Below are 16,546 nucleotides of genomic sequence, written 5' to 3'. Positions count from 1 at the left end.
TGATCATGGCATTGGTGTGACTTGAACAGGCAGGTGCTTGGTGCTGAGAAAAGGAAGCTGGCAGCGCATTTCATGGCATCTGCCCAGGCCCACAAAACAAACAGAAGTTATGGCTCACATACTGTGTTGCTGCTCTGGGCTCTATAAAACTGTAATAGTATCATATTATTTTAATCTGCTGAAATACAAACCCCAGAGTAGAGAGAACACAGCAGCAGCATTATACATCTGAGAAAATGTTTGACATGGATTCATTTGTCTGCAGCTATTATGACGATGCCTGTGGTCGATTAGCTCTGTTGGTTACAACATGGTGTTAATGAAGCCAAGGCTGTGGGTTTGAGAGCCCTGTTAGGTGAGCTGGTTTCACACAAATGAAAGCTCTTTTCATGATCCCAGACCACGCCCAAGACCTATGTCAGACATTCCATAAAAGCACAGAGATGGTCACAGTGAGGACTGGACAAGACAATGCAGTGTCTCACCAAAAATGCCCCTTCTACCTGCTTCTGGAAAAACAAATCACAACATGTGCTTTAGTGGGGAAATAGGACTATGGTCTTCACACACAATGGATATCACGTTATAATTCATGGTAACTGCTGGTCAGTACTGCTACAGGCTTCCTTCCTGAATTAAGGAGTATACTGGCTCTGGTATATATTTTCTCTAAAGAAAAGAGGAGGATTTTTGATTCCCTTCATTCTTGGCTTTTTACTTGCTGAGATTCTGCCCAATCATGCGTTAGACAACTGCGTGTGGAATGTTGTAGAGTGCCAGACACTGTTCTTTGTGCTTGGGATACCACAGTGTATAAAACAGTCTCTGTCCTCTTTGAGTTTAAATTCTGCAAGAGGAAAATACATAGTAAACAATAAATAACCAAGATAATGGTGCAAGTGAAAGTTTGGTAAAGAAAAGGATGGGGTTGGGGGGGTGTGGCGAGGAGTGGCTGGTTGGGGGTGCTGTTTGCCTCAGCAAGGAAGGTTCGAGAAGCCCTCTCAAAGTAGTTGACATTTAAACAGGGACCTGACAGATGAGAAGGACCCAAGCCTTTGGAAGAGCTGGAAGAACACTCCAGCCAGAAGAAATAACAAGTGCAGAGGGCTTGAGGTCTAGTGGTGGCTGAAGAACAGAAGGGCCACTGGAGAGTGAGGGGACACGGTGACAGAAGAGGTGAAGAGTAGGCAGGCCCTCTGTGACGTGTGGAGGAGTTCAAATGTTATTCTCAGTGCAGTGGGAAGCCATTTTGTTTTGTTTTGAGGGCGGTACCTTTCTTTGAATATTTTGGGAGCGATACTATAGGTTGAATTGTTGAAGTCCTGATCTTCAGTACCTCAAAATGTGACTTTATTTGGAAATAGGGTATTATTTATTTGGAAATGGGGTATTTTCGGAGGTTAATCAAGTTAAAATGTTGTCAGGGTGACCCCTAATTCACAGACTGATGTCCTTATCGAAAAGGGAAATTTAGACACAGAGATAGACTTGCACAGAGGGAAGATGGCCTTGTGAAGATGGAGGGTTGGAGTGAGGCATCTACAAGCCAAGCAATGCCAGAGATTGACAGCCAGCCACCAGAAGCTAGGAAGAAGCAAGGAAACATTTCCCGACATGTTTCAGTGGGAGCATGGCCCTAATAACACCTTGCTTTCAGATTTTAACCTCTAGAACTTAAGACTAGTTTCTGATCTAAGCCCCCCCAGTTTGTGGTTCTTTGTTAACAGCAACCGTAGGAAACTTAAAAGGGCATAGGGCCCAAACACACTGGCTCTGCCCTAGGGAGTGGCATGAAGTGTCCTTTCTGGACTCAGCAACACTTGTGTGTTGGGGAAGCCTCTAGTTGCTCTGGCATATGATCATATGACTTTTATATGTATTTAGGGAAATTGATGATGAAAATAACTCTATTAAAATAGATATAAAATAGGAGAGAATGCACTAGTTGAATTACCCTGTGCAGAATACACTAATATTCTTTTAGGAATGGTCCTTTTAGGGATGCTTTGCAAATGATGCTTTGGAAGGGCAAGAATGGCAGGAAGGAGACAAATTAGAAAGCTAGCACAGTAATCTTGGTGATGGACAGTGGTGGTTTGGGCTAGAGGGAATGGCACTGGAGGTGGTAAGAGATAGAAGAAGATCTAGCAGGACTTGTTAATGGATTGAACATGAGGAAAGGAAGGAATAAAGACTGAGTCTTAGCTTTTGGGTTTGAGCAACTGGCTGGCTGATTTATTGAGATGGAGAAGATTGAGAGAATGACTTGTCTGGGGATATGGAATCAAGAGTTATGTTTTGGACGTATTAGGTTTGTTTATCCAGGTGGAGATATTAACTAAGTGGTTGGCTATCTTAGAAACATTCAGAGCTAAACATAAATTTAGAGGTCACCAGATTATTGATGATATTTAAAGTGATTGAAACTAGATGAGATTACTTAAAGAGAGTTTGAAGAAGAGAATAGGGCCTAGGACTGAATTCTCAGGAACTCCATTATTTAGAAGTCTGGTGATGGTTGAGGAACTAGCAACAGAGACTGATAAGAGGCACAAAGACCAACCAGCAAATTATCATACTCATTCTTGGTATGGATCTTTTCAAGGTTAAACTAAATTATACAGAAATACATGGGAGAAGGTATTGGAAATTCCTCATCCCCAGTATACCCAATTCTGCTTAATCCAACAAAACTCTATGTAAGGACCTTTCCAGATATGGAAATCAAATATTTGTTTTTATTGTGTTATAGATTACAGAATGAGGCAGCCCTTCTATCCTTTAGGCTTCCAATAGGTCATAAGAATGGGTGTATGCTCAAGAGAAATAGATGCTTTTTTTTTTTTTTTTAAGAAATAGAGACTTTATTATAAGTTTTCATAATCACCAATTTAATACAAATCAGGGCAGTTGAGTTGCAAGGTTCCATTTATCCTTCATTTTGTGAATTCATTAAGAATGGAACCTATTTCATTAATCATGTTAAGAGATTGCCTACCTTGGCCCAACTCGGTAAGCTATTTACCCCCACATTACTTGAAATTCCCAAGCACATACAAGAAGATTGGGAGGAAGTCAGAATCAGCATCTGTCTTTGAGTATTGGCAGAATAACTAGCACCTGTCTGATGGAACATCTCCAGAATCCCATTATGACCTTCTTAGGTTATAACAGTTTGAACCTAGGAAGTCTGTTGATACCTGTTTGGATAACTCAGCACTGAATGGTTGCTGTCTGAATTGGGACTTGATTGTTATTATTTGTCCTTAGGTCTGGCGAGAATTTCCTGACCGGTTGGTGGGTTACCCTGGTCGTCTGCATCTCTGGGACCATGAGATGAATAAGTGGAAGTACGAGTCTGAGTGGACGAATGAAGTGTCCATGGTGCTCACCGGGGCAGCTTTTTATCACAAGGTAAGGGGGCGCAGTCCTGGGGCAAGTCAACAAAACTGAGAGAATGGTACACATTGTATCTGACCCAATTTAATTTTCCATACCTGCCGAGAGGGCTTACAAAAGCCATATTGTGTGACAGTATTTTACAAATAAAGCTGTCCTTTTTCTAATTATACAAGTAATGCACGCTCATGGTAGAAAAGAGGAAAATACATAAAATAGAATGAAGAAAAGTTACTTGTAATCCTGTCACTTAGAGATAACCATTTTATTGTTCAGGTGCTATTTCCAGCTTGCCGTTTATTTATTTACTTACTCGTATGTATACACAGACAGTTGTAAATATTCTCATTAGCTTGCTTTTTTCATGTATTGCATTGTGAGCCTTTTCTCATGTCATTGACATATCTTCATAAACAGTTACTTCTTAGCATAATTAAGATACCATTATCTTAATGCTTTAGAAGTCATGTATAACTATTTTGCTATCTTGGATATTTCTTTCTAAATTTTTGCTATTTTAGATAATGCTTAATATCTAATGTTAGTGATTGATGTCCATTTTCATAACTGTTTGTACTCATGACCATTGTGATAGAGTCCTAGAAATAGAATTATTATGTCAAAGGGAATGAATATTTTGGGTTTTTTAAGATATATGTACATACACGTATATATACACATATACATATATATGTTGTGAATATTCTAAAACGTATATATGTTGTGTATGTGCATATATGTGTGTATGTGTCTGTGTCTGTTGGTTTCAGTATTGTTTGTGTGAATTTACACTCCCACCAGCAAAATATAAAACTGTTTTACCATGCCTTTTCTTGCATGAAATATGTTTAATAGAAAAGAAGTTAGCTATTTTTATAAGTAAAAGTGATTTTTATTGTCTTAACTTTGATTTGATTACTAGTAAGACTGAAATTCCTTTTGTGTGTTTATTAGCCTTTTGTATTTCCTCTCCGGGAATCATCACTTCGTCTTTTTGACTCTTTTTTTATTAGGGAGAGATTGGGGAATATGCATTTGATTTTAGAATATTCAGTTCAATGGTAGAATGCTCCCTGGGAGTGTATGGTTTAATTAAACAATAATAACTTGTCTGTTGTCAGCAAAGAACTGATGTCAAGAGAAAGGTCTGTTCAGCTCAACATAGTTAATTTAATTTAGCTGTATTCATATCGATTGTTTGTTGTTAGCTCAGCACTACTGCCCTCATATTTTTCAGGTCTCTAGATCCAGAAATGGGTTTTTGTATTTTGCAACAAGCAAACAAAAAAACAGAAACTAAGGTTTATAATTAATGAGATTTATGGTAGTAGACTATGTATGCTTTTTTTTTTTTTGACCCATTTCTATACTATTTCATATATATGGTAGTTTTAGAATTGACTCATTTTTCTTCTGCTTTAAAAAGCACACACTTTGGTAGAAGAATAACCATATAGAACATGCTTGATCACTTGACCAAAAGCATTCCAATACCTCCTTGTACCTTTCCTAATAATACAGCCTTGTGATTAATCTTATGAGAGAAAGCTTGTCCCCATGACTTGGCTATGCTACCCCTTATTTATCAGCCAAAGGGAACTGCTGTTTTTGAGTATTTCTTCTTTCTGTCTCATTTGATAGTATTTTAATTACCTGTATACCTACAAAATGCCTGGGGATATCAAGAACTGGGTAGATGCTCATATGAACTGTGAAGATATTGCCATGAACTTCCTGGTGGCCAACGTCACGGGAAAAGCAGTTATCAAGGTAGGAGGCTCTGGCACTCACTTGTTTTGAGACCTTGGGCAAATATCTATTATCTGAGCCTAAGAAGTTCTTGTAACTATAAATTAAGTATAGGACTAGATAAACTTAAAGCTCCATTTTAGTTTAAGCTTCTATGATTGATGCGGTCACACTGGGAAACTGAAGCTAGGCTTTGACAAATTAAACATGTTTTCTTTTTTTATACAATTTCTTTAGTTGCAGTTTTTAACCTTCAGTATCAGAGACAAAGGCTATGATGATCAATCTGTAAATCAAAAACGTAATTATATTCTCAAAGCTGATATGGGATCTAGTTCTTTTAGTTAAAGGATGTAGTTTAAATTTTTCTTAAGGTAGCTGGTTTTGTTTTTATTAGATGTTGAGAAGATAGTACACCTCATCCAGTTATGTAACTGTAGTTGTCCTAAACACAACTAATTTAATTGTTTTTAAATATCAATTACCAGGTTTTAAAAGTACCTTTCCCATAACATATTAAAAGCTGAGAATACACAAAGTTCCTATGAGAGGACTTTGTATCTGTAAAAGATACCTGTGTATTCCTGAAATTTATACATTGCTCAAATAAGATCCCTAGGTAGGTACAGAAGGTACCCTTCTTTATATGAGTAGAATTATCTTGGTCTTTTTTCCTTCTAGATTAGAATTTCATGCGTGAAAATGGGCAATGCCAGGTTCCCTAACAATCTGCCTAGAAAGCCAGATTCTAGGTGAGCTTATGCTGAAAGCATGGTATGGCATTATCCACTGATTCCTCATGCTAAAACTGATGAGAGAAGCCAGATTAAACCAAAGTGAAGAGGGAAGGAGGAAACATCACTGTCTGTGCTCACCAAACTTGCCCCAGTCCACACCCTGTGCCCCAGCTCTCTAAATAACTCAGTGAACAGCTGACCACACAAAAAATAATGCAAATTGTGAGAGTTATTTTAAAGGGACCCCTCCCATCCCCAAATTTGCTTTTTTTTTTTTTCTTTTTTCTTTTTTCTTTTTTCTTTTTCTTTTTCTTTTTTTTTGAGACTGAATCTCTGTCACCAGGCTAGAGTGCAGTGGCACAATCTTGGCTCACTGCAACCTCCGCCTCCTGTGTTCAAGCAATTCTGCTGCCTCAGCCTCCCGAGTAACTGGTTCTACAGGCGTACTCAGCCAGACTCAGCTATTTTTTTTTTTTTTTTGTATTTTAGTAGAGACGGTGTTTCACCACGTTGGCCAGGCTGATCTTGAACTCCTGAGCTCAGGCACTCCACCCACCTCGGCTTCCCAAAGTTCTAAGATTACAGGTGTGAGCCACTGTGCCCGGCCCAAAATTTGCTTTTTAACATGCTTCAACATGTTTTCAGCTGTGGCTGCTGACTGTGAACAGTAATGCCCAGTGTCTCTATGCTTCTTAGCCTGGACTTAGTTATCTAGCTTTCCTTCCCTTCTATCTCTTCACTGTTTATTTATCTTCACTAGGTTGGGATAGCAGCTTCCCCTGAGTTTGCTAGGAAGATCACTGGTTAAGGTTTGAGAGGGTAGTGGGGAGTCAGGGAAAAAGTTTCAGAGTATGAGGGACCATTCAATTTTTTTCTTGACTCAAGGGAATTGCAGAATAGCTTGGCATCTTCAAGAGCATGGTACTGCTCATAGCATTTGCCATTAGCTGGAAAGAAGAGAAAGAGCGAGCGCCTGTTGGAACTAAGGTTACGGTGAAAGTTATGGGAAGCTGTATTTCATCGCCCTTATGGCTACAAGAACAAATGGTGTTTATACAAGGACCTTGGCAGTGAGAAAACAGTCATTAAACAGGAATTAAGGAGCTTGTCATCACCACTTCTTTCCAGTTACAGAAGGCAAAAGCCCTCCAAGCCTTTTTTATTGGGCCCTTGTGAGTTCTGCTGTTGGCTGAGCCAGACAGAGTTGAATGGAGGAATGGCGAGGTGTGTGTCTGTGTGTGTGTGCACGCGCACGCAACATCTCAGCTTACAACACAAAATAATGCAGTGTGGTGTCACAAGCATGATTTTATTGTCCTTGACATTGACAGCCAGGTATGTTTTTATCCTCCTCTGGTAGGTAACCCCACGAAAGAAATTCAAGTGTCCTGAGTGTACAGCCATAGATGGGCTTTCGCTAGACCAAACACACATGGTGGAGAGGTAAGTGAGCCTCAACCAAAAGTGCGCCTTAGCCTCTGATCTCTATTTCCTGCCTTAGGCCTGTTTATGGGACTTTGTTGGAGATATAAGGACAGCAGCTGGTAGCCATAGTCACCTCCATGTGCACTGTGGGAATTGGGTTAGTTCAAGCCCAGGTCACCCAAAGAATTAATTCGGAATGCTACTCACTCAATTTGTAATGGCTGGAAGGGTCTTAAAAATATAGCTGGCCTTAAGCTCCAGAAGCCAAATTCTCCATGTGGACTAAGCAGTTAACCATCTACAGTCATTTGAGTGGAAGCTAGTTAATTCCAAGGAAATACTGGATTATTTTTCAGGGTAATAGCTCTACATTATAGTAAAAACTTGATTAGAAAGAATTAAACCAAACCCACCAGAGACAAATTACCTTTGCTGACACTGTGGAAATGCCTGCCAAGAACAGGATCGAAAGCAAAGCCCTCGAGTTACAGACAGAGGGGCAAGACAACTCTAAAATACTCTCTTTATTTCGATTCAAGTCAGTTACTCAACAAGTACACCTTTGTGTGAAATGTAATCCTAGGCCTTGTAGGTAAGTATTAAAGGAGTGGGAAATGTATGTCTTCCGTTAAGACTCTACTAGACCTAATAGTTCTCACCCGTACCCCAAAAGTCCCCAAGCTTTGAAGTGCCTGAATCAAACGTAATACTTTCAGAAGACAGTTCTCTATACAAGACAGCAAACTCTGACATCCCAGTAGCACTTGTCAGGGGACAAAAATGCACTCAGATAAGGATATAGTAGCCTTTTAGAATGAAATATCTAGTTTAGATTTCACAGATATTATATGCCTTTGCTTGCAGAATTCATTTCTGAAATCTATCAGCTATATTAAAATTCTTCAAGCCTAGAGAATTTTTGCGTGTGTGTGCAGAAAGTTGTTTCAGTTGGCCTGGATTCTGTAATGTTTTACTCTGTTTTACTCTCTAAATAATCTCTTTATCTTTTTCATATATAAACATTACCCAAACGACATGACCTTCACCAGTTGTTGATGTGAAATAGTATACTGTCACTGGTATCATAAGTATTTCACAGTTAAGGATAGTGACATACACTGTCATAGCTCCTTTGGAAGAGACCCCAATTGGACTTCTATTGGAGTACATGAAATTGTTATTTAAACCTAAATAACAGTTTGGGGAAAATTCGTAGCAGTGAGCTAAGTGGTCATTCATTGGGCTGAGTTAAAATGGTGGGGATACATGGTCCAGGAAAGGAAGTGTAGGGAGAAAAGTTGACCTGATGATGGCCTTGAAGTTCATGCTGAGGCTAAACAACTCCTCTAGCACTACTGAGATCTTAACAAATGTAAAGAGGTTTAAAATGCAGTGAGAGCCGGGTGTGATGGCTCACGCCTGTAATCCCAGCACTTTGGGTTGCCAAGGCCGGTGGATCATCTGAGGTCAGGAGTTCAAGACCAGCCTGACCAACATGGTGAAACCCTGTCTCTACTAAAAAAAAAAAAAAAAAAATTAGCTGAGTGTGTTGGTATATGCCTATAATCCCAGCTATTTGGGAGGCTGAGACAGGAGAATTACTTGAACCCGGGAGGTGGAGGTTGCAGTGAGCTGAGATCGTGCCGTCACATTCCAGCCTGGGCAACAAGAGTGAAACTCCATCTCAAAAAAAAAAAAAAGTGCAGTAGGGGGATTTAATTTAGATATAATTATTATTAAACACTGGAGTAACTAAGGGGGATATGGAGGCTTCCTCTTTGGAAGTTTTTTTTTTTTTTTTAAGAGAAAGGATCTTGCTCTGTTTTGCGGTGATACAATCATGGCTCACTGCAACCTTAAACTCCTAGGCTCAAGTGATCCTCTCATCTGAGCCACCTGAGTAGCTGGGACTACAGGTGCATCCTAGTACCACCATGCTAACTAGTTCTTAAATTTTTTTGTGGGGACAGGGTCTCACCATGTTACTCAGCCTGGTCTTGAACTCCTGGCTCAAGGTATCCTCTCGCCTAGGGCTCCCAAAGTGCTGAGATTACAGACACGATAGGATATGTTATGATATGTAGGATATGTAGTTAGGAGGAGATGCTGATGGAGGGATTGGAGCGAACTGTTGGACTTTAACAGCGTCAAGGACCTTAACAGTGTTACATGTATATGTAACAATGCTATTTGTGATGAGTGCCCTGAGAGAGGCTGAAACGGCTATAATTGATCAGGTGAAAGAGAAGTAACTTTTTGCTAGGTTCATTGTTAAGAATAACTTTCTAAAAGAGGTGACATTTGAAGTGATCCTTCAAAAATCACTAGGATCCCAACCAGTAAAACCCTGGGCCAGAAGCAGAGACTCTCGGCAATAATTTTTTGTATTTTAGTAGAGACAGGTTTCGCCATGTTGGCCAGGATGGTCTTAATCTCCTGACCTCGTGATCTGCCCACCTCGGCGTCCCAAAGTGCTGAGATTACAGGCATGAGCCACCCTGCCTGGGCTTTTTTTTTTTTTTTTTTTTTTATTGGAAGACCGGAGTTTTACTACTGCTCAAATCAGTCTCTGTATATACTTTTATATATGTATATCAAGATATAGATATGTGGAACTAGAATTTCAGAAAGAAGTTTAAAAAAAAAGTTGAGCCCAGTCATACCTCAGTATCCATAGGGGATTTGTCCCAGGACCACTAGAGGATACTAAACTTCATGCATGCGCAAGTCCCTTATATAAAGGCCTAGGATTTGCATGTAACCTTTGCATATCCTTCTTTATAGTTTAAATCATCTCTAGATTACTTACAATCCCTAATACAACATAAACGCTATGTAAATAGTTGTTACATGGCATTGTTTAGGGAAAAATGACATGAAAAAAAGTCTGTACATGTTTAGTATAGATGCAGTTTTTTTCCAGATATCTTTGATCCAAGGTTGGTTGAATCTACAAACACAGAACCCTTGGATATGGATGGCTAACTGTATTTGGCAGTCATCTGTCCAGAGACAGCAGTTGACTAAAGAAAACCAAAGGCAGAATCTTGGGAAATTCTGACATTTAGGAGACACAAAGAGTAACTGAAAACAGAGAGGCAACCACTGAAAAGGCCAGGAGAGAACCAGGACATACAGTGCTCAGAAGCATGGAAGGAGCAAGGAACAGGCAGGCTGGAGAAGGTCTTTGAATTCCATGGTTGTTGGTACCTTACAAAAATAATAGCCAGGTGTGGTGGTGGGCACCTGTAGTCCCAGCTACTTGGGACACTGAGACGGGGGATCACTTGAGCTTAGGAGTTCAAGGCAATACCACTCCACAACTGCACCTGTGTGAATAGCCACTGCACTCCTGCCTGGGCAACATAGCAAAATCCCCTTCTGTAAAAAATAGTAATAATGTCATAGAGTATGAAGCCAAAAGGTTTTAGAGTATGAGTCGATGGTGAGGAAGTAGAGTTAGTGAATGTAAACTACTCTTTTGAGAAATTTAACAGAGAATAGAAGGAAACAAATCTGGAAATAAATTAGCAACTGGGAACAAAACTATTTATATTAAAAATTGAGTCACTGAATAATTAAATAAGGCATTTAGATAGGGAGGGAAGGAGACGTGAGTTAAGCCATCTTGGGTAGATAAAGAGATGATGTTACAACTGTAGAATCCATCCTTCCTTCCTTTTCCCTCCCCCTATCTTTGGCTGGTCTCCCGGCCTCAAACAGGCCTCTGCCTCAGCCACCTGAGTAGCTGGGATTATAAGTATGAGCCACCATGCCCGGCTGTTTTATTTTTAATAATAATCTTTGCAGAATACACATTTTATGCAAAACAATGAAAGCAGTTAGCCACTGTACAAGTGTGTGTGTGACCTTGTGTTGGGTTTGGTGGTTCAGTAGCTCATTTATTCCTATATTTGGGGGTCTGGGATCAGAAATCTCAGTTGTGTAGGAGAGTAGCTTCCATTACTGCCCAGCTTCCGTTGCCAAGATCCGCTGTTAGTTCTTTAAGAGTCAGAAGAATGTGTCGCTCTTCATTTTGACAAGTGTCTTCACCAAGGTTAGGGCAGTATGACAGGCAGACAGTATTGATTTAAGAAAAAGAACATAGTATTCTGAATTAGGCTAATCTTTATTCAAATGATGAGTTTGCCACACTTATTAGCTGTCTGACCTAAGGAAATTGACTTTACCTTATCCAAACTTCAATCTGTTCATCTCCTAACATAGGGATATTAATATCTGTCAAATTACAATGTCCATTTATAGGTTCAACAAATATTTATTGAGCATCTTTGTACCCAAGCTGTTATGTGTGGGGATAAATGAAGTAGTGATACATGAAAGCCTGTAGCACAGGGCCTGGGAATGTTAGTTTCCTTCCCAGTTTCCCCAGCGTTAGTCCTAAAGACTCCTGGTTACTTTAAGTAATGGTATGTGTTTGAAAGGAAAATAGAAAACCATTAGTTCTTTCTTCTCCAGACACCTTCATCACTTCAGAGATAGTGGCAGTTCTTGGTGTGTTTATACTTGATTGGAAAACCAACACAGGAGAATGCTTACTGACATGGTAGCTGGACCCCTGACAACAGCTCATGTGGGCCACTGGCAAACAGCCAAAATCCTGTCTCCCCTAACCTGCTCTCCAAACCAGACCCCCTGTGTGAAAAGATAGTAGGAAGCACTGTTATTACCTGGCAGGAGAGTTAAGGACCTTGACCGTTCAGTGGAGGCCTGCTGCTTCTCCATTGTGGGTCTGTGTGAAGGAGAAAGAAGTACTCACTAGACCTGGGTTAGCCAGGGGCAGCTGTCAACAAATCAAGCTGGCCTGAGCCCCAGTGGCTTCTTGCCTATGACCCATTCCTGTTGGCAGATCTAGTTACAGAGGAGACATTGTCCTCAATACTCTCTACAGGGCCATGGAACCACTATCCTCTGCCAAGAACCAGGATTCTTCTTTAATACATACTTGCTAGTACCTACGCTGGGCACAGCTGGGCTTTGCTGGCCAGAGTCTGTATGCATAACTAGAAATGAGAAGAATCTGGACATGTTACAGGCAGAACAACAGTCAAAAGTAAACCTTGGAGAGGTTTGATTTTATCTGCCATTGCTTTGACCCCATAATCTGAAGAGAGGGAAGCTGTTGTCCCATGCTTGGTCCACCTCACTTCGTTAAAGTTCATCTGTCTTTTCCCAATCTCCCTTCAATTTAGAACTAGGAACACCACCTCCTGAGTCTCAAAAGACTTCCAGCAGGAGGGAAACTCAGTCACTGGTGTGTAATGGTAGAGTGTGATCCAAAGAGCAGGCTCTATTGCCAGCTCAAACCTGAGTTTAAAACCCAGTTCCACCACGTTCTACCCCTGGGTCATTCTACCCCTGGGTCCTTGGGCAAGTTGCTTAACCTCTCTGAACCTTAATTTCTTAACCCATAATGTGAGGCTACTATAAACCCAATAGTTGGGCAAGGCGGGTGATGAGTATGGGGGAGGATTACTTTAAGAAATCCATGAGATATGTATGTAAATTATCTGGCACATAATAGGTGCTCAGCAGTTGTTAATTTCCAGTCCCCCCCATTGGACCCTAGAATTGTGTTAGTAAGTACATTTGTATCATCTAATTAAGACTTTAGCCTTAGAAGCCAGAATGCCTGCTTTGGCTCTAGCCTTTTCTAGTTATTTGACCTTTGAACATGTTATTTATCCTCTCTGTATCTCAGTCTTCCATTATAAAATGGGAATAATGGTCCTACCCCATAGGGTTGTTGTGAGGATTAAGCGCATTATTAATGAGTAGAAAGTAATTTTAACACAGCTTGGAACATACAGTAAATCGTAGTTGTTGCTTTGTGGTATTGGTGGGCATGATAATGTTATGAGTTAAAGGCTCAAAATGAAATAATAACAAATTTTTTTAGAAACATAATGACCAAGAGAGAAGAATTGATAATAGCAGTCTTCTTAATTAACAGCTTTCTTGCTAAAGCTCAAAGCACTTGAACAAAAACTTGTTGGTTAAAATAATTTGAAACAATGCTTGCAGTATCTCTGAGGACAGAAGAGACCTCTCTGGTCTGTGTCTTGACATGCAGCTCCTGCTTGGTGAAAGGTTCTGCCTCCAGTTAGAGTTTGTTCTTTTTGTAGCGCTCTCAGATATCCTGGGCCCGACTGAGGCGAGAGTGTTGACCTTTCTGAAATCCATCCTTGAGGTCCCCTTGACTTCAAAAGCAGCTTTTCCAGGCTTGTTTTCCCCCTGGCCTAGTGCTGAAGCATCCTCATTACCCAGCTGTCACACTCAGTTGGCCTGATGGACCAGAGCCATTCCCGAACACATGCCTGACCTGCTCACCTCTGAGAAGACTGGCTTTGGGAGTGAGGTGGAGATAGGGAGACGGCCTCTCCCCTCCTCCGGTGGTGCTGCACTGCACTGGCACTGAAGCAGTTGTTGCTAACAGTTCTGACATGGAAGTGACAAAAATGATGAGAATTATGAAGGCTGTTCATACGAAGGCTGTGAAGCTGTTCAGCTTTCACAGAAGATTGTGCAGATTGACATCATACCCAGAGATTGCCACTTACAGGCCCTCCGTCAATGTTGGCTGAATGAATGAAGTATTTATTGTTTGAAATTTGGCCCTGTCACTTTTTTTTTTTTTTTTTGCCTTTCATCACTTTGTGAGCAAGATCTCTCCTCTCCTTTTAAACTTCAGTAAACTGAAGCTCAGATCCAAGTAGTTCTTTTTCTTTCCATCCTTTGCCTTCTCTTAGCTGGCAGAGATGGGGTTAAGAATTGTTGGCAGCTAATCCACCTTGGTTTGAGGCCCTCTCACACTGAGCTGGAGGAATGACTGGAATTTGAGGGGGAGGGGAAAAGATATTCTGACCTTTGCAGGCCCATGGCCGCCAAGCACCATCTCCTGTTCACGTTCTCCCACCGAACTAATAGTCCAAGTACCCCCAGTTCACCTCTTTTTTCCACACCTGTCAACCTTTTTAAGAACCTGGGAGCAGACTGTGGCTACTTGAGCTTTTTTTGTTGATGTTGAACATTACGTATTTTGCTGTTATCTCTCAGCCTCTTGAACATATTATCTTTTCTCCCTGCCCCCATCCTTCTCATTCTGCTCAAACCCCTCCTCCCCATCTCCTCCCCAAACCACACAGGTCAGAGTGCATCAACAAGTTTGCTTCAGTCTTCGGGACCATGCCTCTCAAGGTGGTGGAACACCGAGCTGACCCTGTCCTGTACAAAGACGACTTTCCTGAGAAACTGAAGAGCTTCCCCAACATTGGCAGCTTATGAAATGTGCCATTGGTGGAGTTCTGAATGTGAGACCGGGACCGAGGGAGAGAACAAGGCCTCCCACCACTCTAATGTCAGAGAAGTGGGTTAAGGGTGGAAGGTTGACCTACTTGGATCTTGGCATGTACCCACCTAACCCACTTTCTCAAGAACAAGAACCTAGAATGAATATCCAAGCACCTCGAGCTATGCAACCTCTGTTCTTGTATTTCTTATGATCTCTGATGAGTTCATGCTCCAGAGTTAAATCCAGCTGAGGCTCCCTTTGTTTTCAGTTCTGTGTAACAGTCTGGAAGGACACATCACGGACAGTAAGACTGCTGGAGAAGAGAAGCCTGTCAGCCCATTTTAGGTCTGGGGAATCATGTAAGGGGTACCCAGACCTCACTTTTAGTCATTTACATCAGTGAGTTCTTTCAAGGAGCAGCCAAACCCAGAATTTGGTGCAAAACCCAAACATCTTGGTGGGATTTGATAAATGCCTTGGGACCTGGAGTGCTGGGCTTGTGCACAGGAGGAGCACCAGCCGCTGAGTCAGGACCCTGTCAGTTCCATGAACGATTCCTCTTTGGTTTGGCTTTTTGATATGATTAAAATTATTTTTTATTCCTTTTTCTACTGTGTCTTAAACACCAATTCCTGATAGTCCAAGGAACCACCTTTCTCTCTTGGTATATTTAACTCCGTCTTTGGCCCGACAACAGTCTTCTGCCCATGTCTGGGAGCACACGCCAGGAGGAACGTCTGGTACCCTGTGCATCCAGCATAAGAAGGTCCCAAATCGTAACCATTTTGAGAGCAGATGACTCAGAAACCTCCAGAGGAATCTGTTTGCTTCCTGATTAGATCCAGTCAATGTTTTGCAGGTATTGTCAGAGAAAAACAGAGGGTCTGTACTAGCCATGCAAGGAGTGGCTCTAGCTGGTACCTGTAAAAGTTGTGGGAATTGTGACCCCCATCCCAAGGGGATTCCAAAATTTCTCTCAATAAACTTAACATTAGCCAGGGAGGTTCTGGCTAACGTTAAATGCTGCTATACAACTGCTTTGCAACAGTTGCTGGTATATTTAAATCATTAAATTTCAGTATTTACTAATACTGCACATGTGTGAATTATACCTCTTTAAGCCCAGTTGATGAACCCTGGCAAATGTTAAATGTTATGGATTTGAAACAGATTTATCTGGCTCTAATATTAAGATTAGCCACAGTTTGGTCTTTCGCCATAACATATGTCCCCAAAACACAAAATACATAACAATTTGCTTAGAATATGGATATAATTACAGAAACCTAGTTGTTATGCCAGTCGACATCACTCATACACCGTCCATTTTTCTGTTGAGTGACATGAAGGTGGGCAGTTATTATGCTGTCGTTTCATCCAGAGTCACTTCAGATGTGTTCCCCAGACTTTGAGAGGTCAAAGAAAATTTCAGAAGTAGCAAAGTTGGAAGTGGAAATCATAAGAGTTTTGTCTTCTTTCATTTGAATGAGTGATTGAATCCTGGACTATTATTGCCAAAGGGGGCAAGCAATCATCTCATCCAGTTTGTTCATTTTGCAAATGCAGAAACTGAAGCTGTGATTTTTTTCAGTGTCTGACAACAGCAAACACAGGTGCTTAACAAATACTTTTGATTTGGGTAATAGGTACTGGTCAGTGGGAGACATAGGAAAGCATTTTGGTCTCATATTCACAATATTGGGGGCGATATGATAGAAAGCAAGGAAAAGATTTCTGTTGTCACCCAGGTACCAGAGGCTGACAAGCACAGTGGGGACCTCTAACCTTTCTGGGGATTTTCTAGTTTTCCAAGATGTGGGGCAGGTATAGGGGAGGGCCTTACATTGAAATCTCTGCTGAAAGCTATGGACTCTGCTGGCATTGTGTATGTGTCATATTGCCCTGGCTTCTTCAGATATTTCTG

At 41.0% G+C, this 16,546-nt stretch overlaps 1 protein-coding gene across 2 annotated transcripts in view; it reads left to right on the top strand.

Annotated features, from left to right (window-relative positions):
• The window catches only part of EXT2 (exostosin glycosyltransferase 2), a 164,753-nt gene extending 149,035 nt beyond the window's left edge, over positions 1–15,718 (top strand). For both annotated transcript variants that reach the window (XM_023215803.1, XM_031936712.1), the window contains exons 11-14: positions 3,271–3,414; positions 5,041–5,169; positions 7,246–7,328; positions 14,477–15,718. In XM_023215803.1, coding sequence (XP_023071571.1) covers positions 3,271–3,414; positions 5,041–5,169; positions 7,246–7,328; positions 14,477–14,615 — 495 coding nt within the window. In that variant the 3' untranslated portion in view covers positions 14,616–15,718. The remainder of the gene's footprint in view (positions 1–3,270; positions 3,415–5,040; positions 5,170–7,245; positions 7,329–14,476) is intronic.
• The last annotated feature ends 828 nt before the right edge of the window (positions 15,719–16,546 follow it).

The sequence above is a fragment of the Piliocolobus tephrosceles genome, chromosome 13 (assembly GCF_002776525.5).
Source record: "Piliocolobus tephrosceles isolate RC106 chromosome 13, ASM277652v3, whole genome shotgun sequence".
In the NCBI taxonomy this organism is placed as follows: Eukaryota; Metazoa; Chordata; class Mammalia; order Primates; family Cercopithecidae; genus Piliocolobus; species Piliocolobus tephrosceles.
Note: the sequence above shows the minus strand (reverse complement) of the source record. Positions and strands in the feature narration are given on the sequence as shown.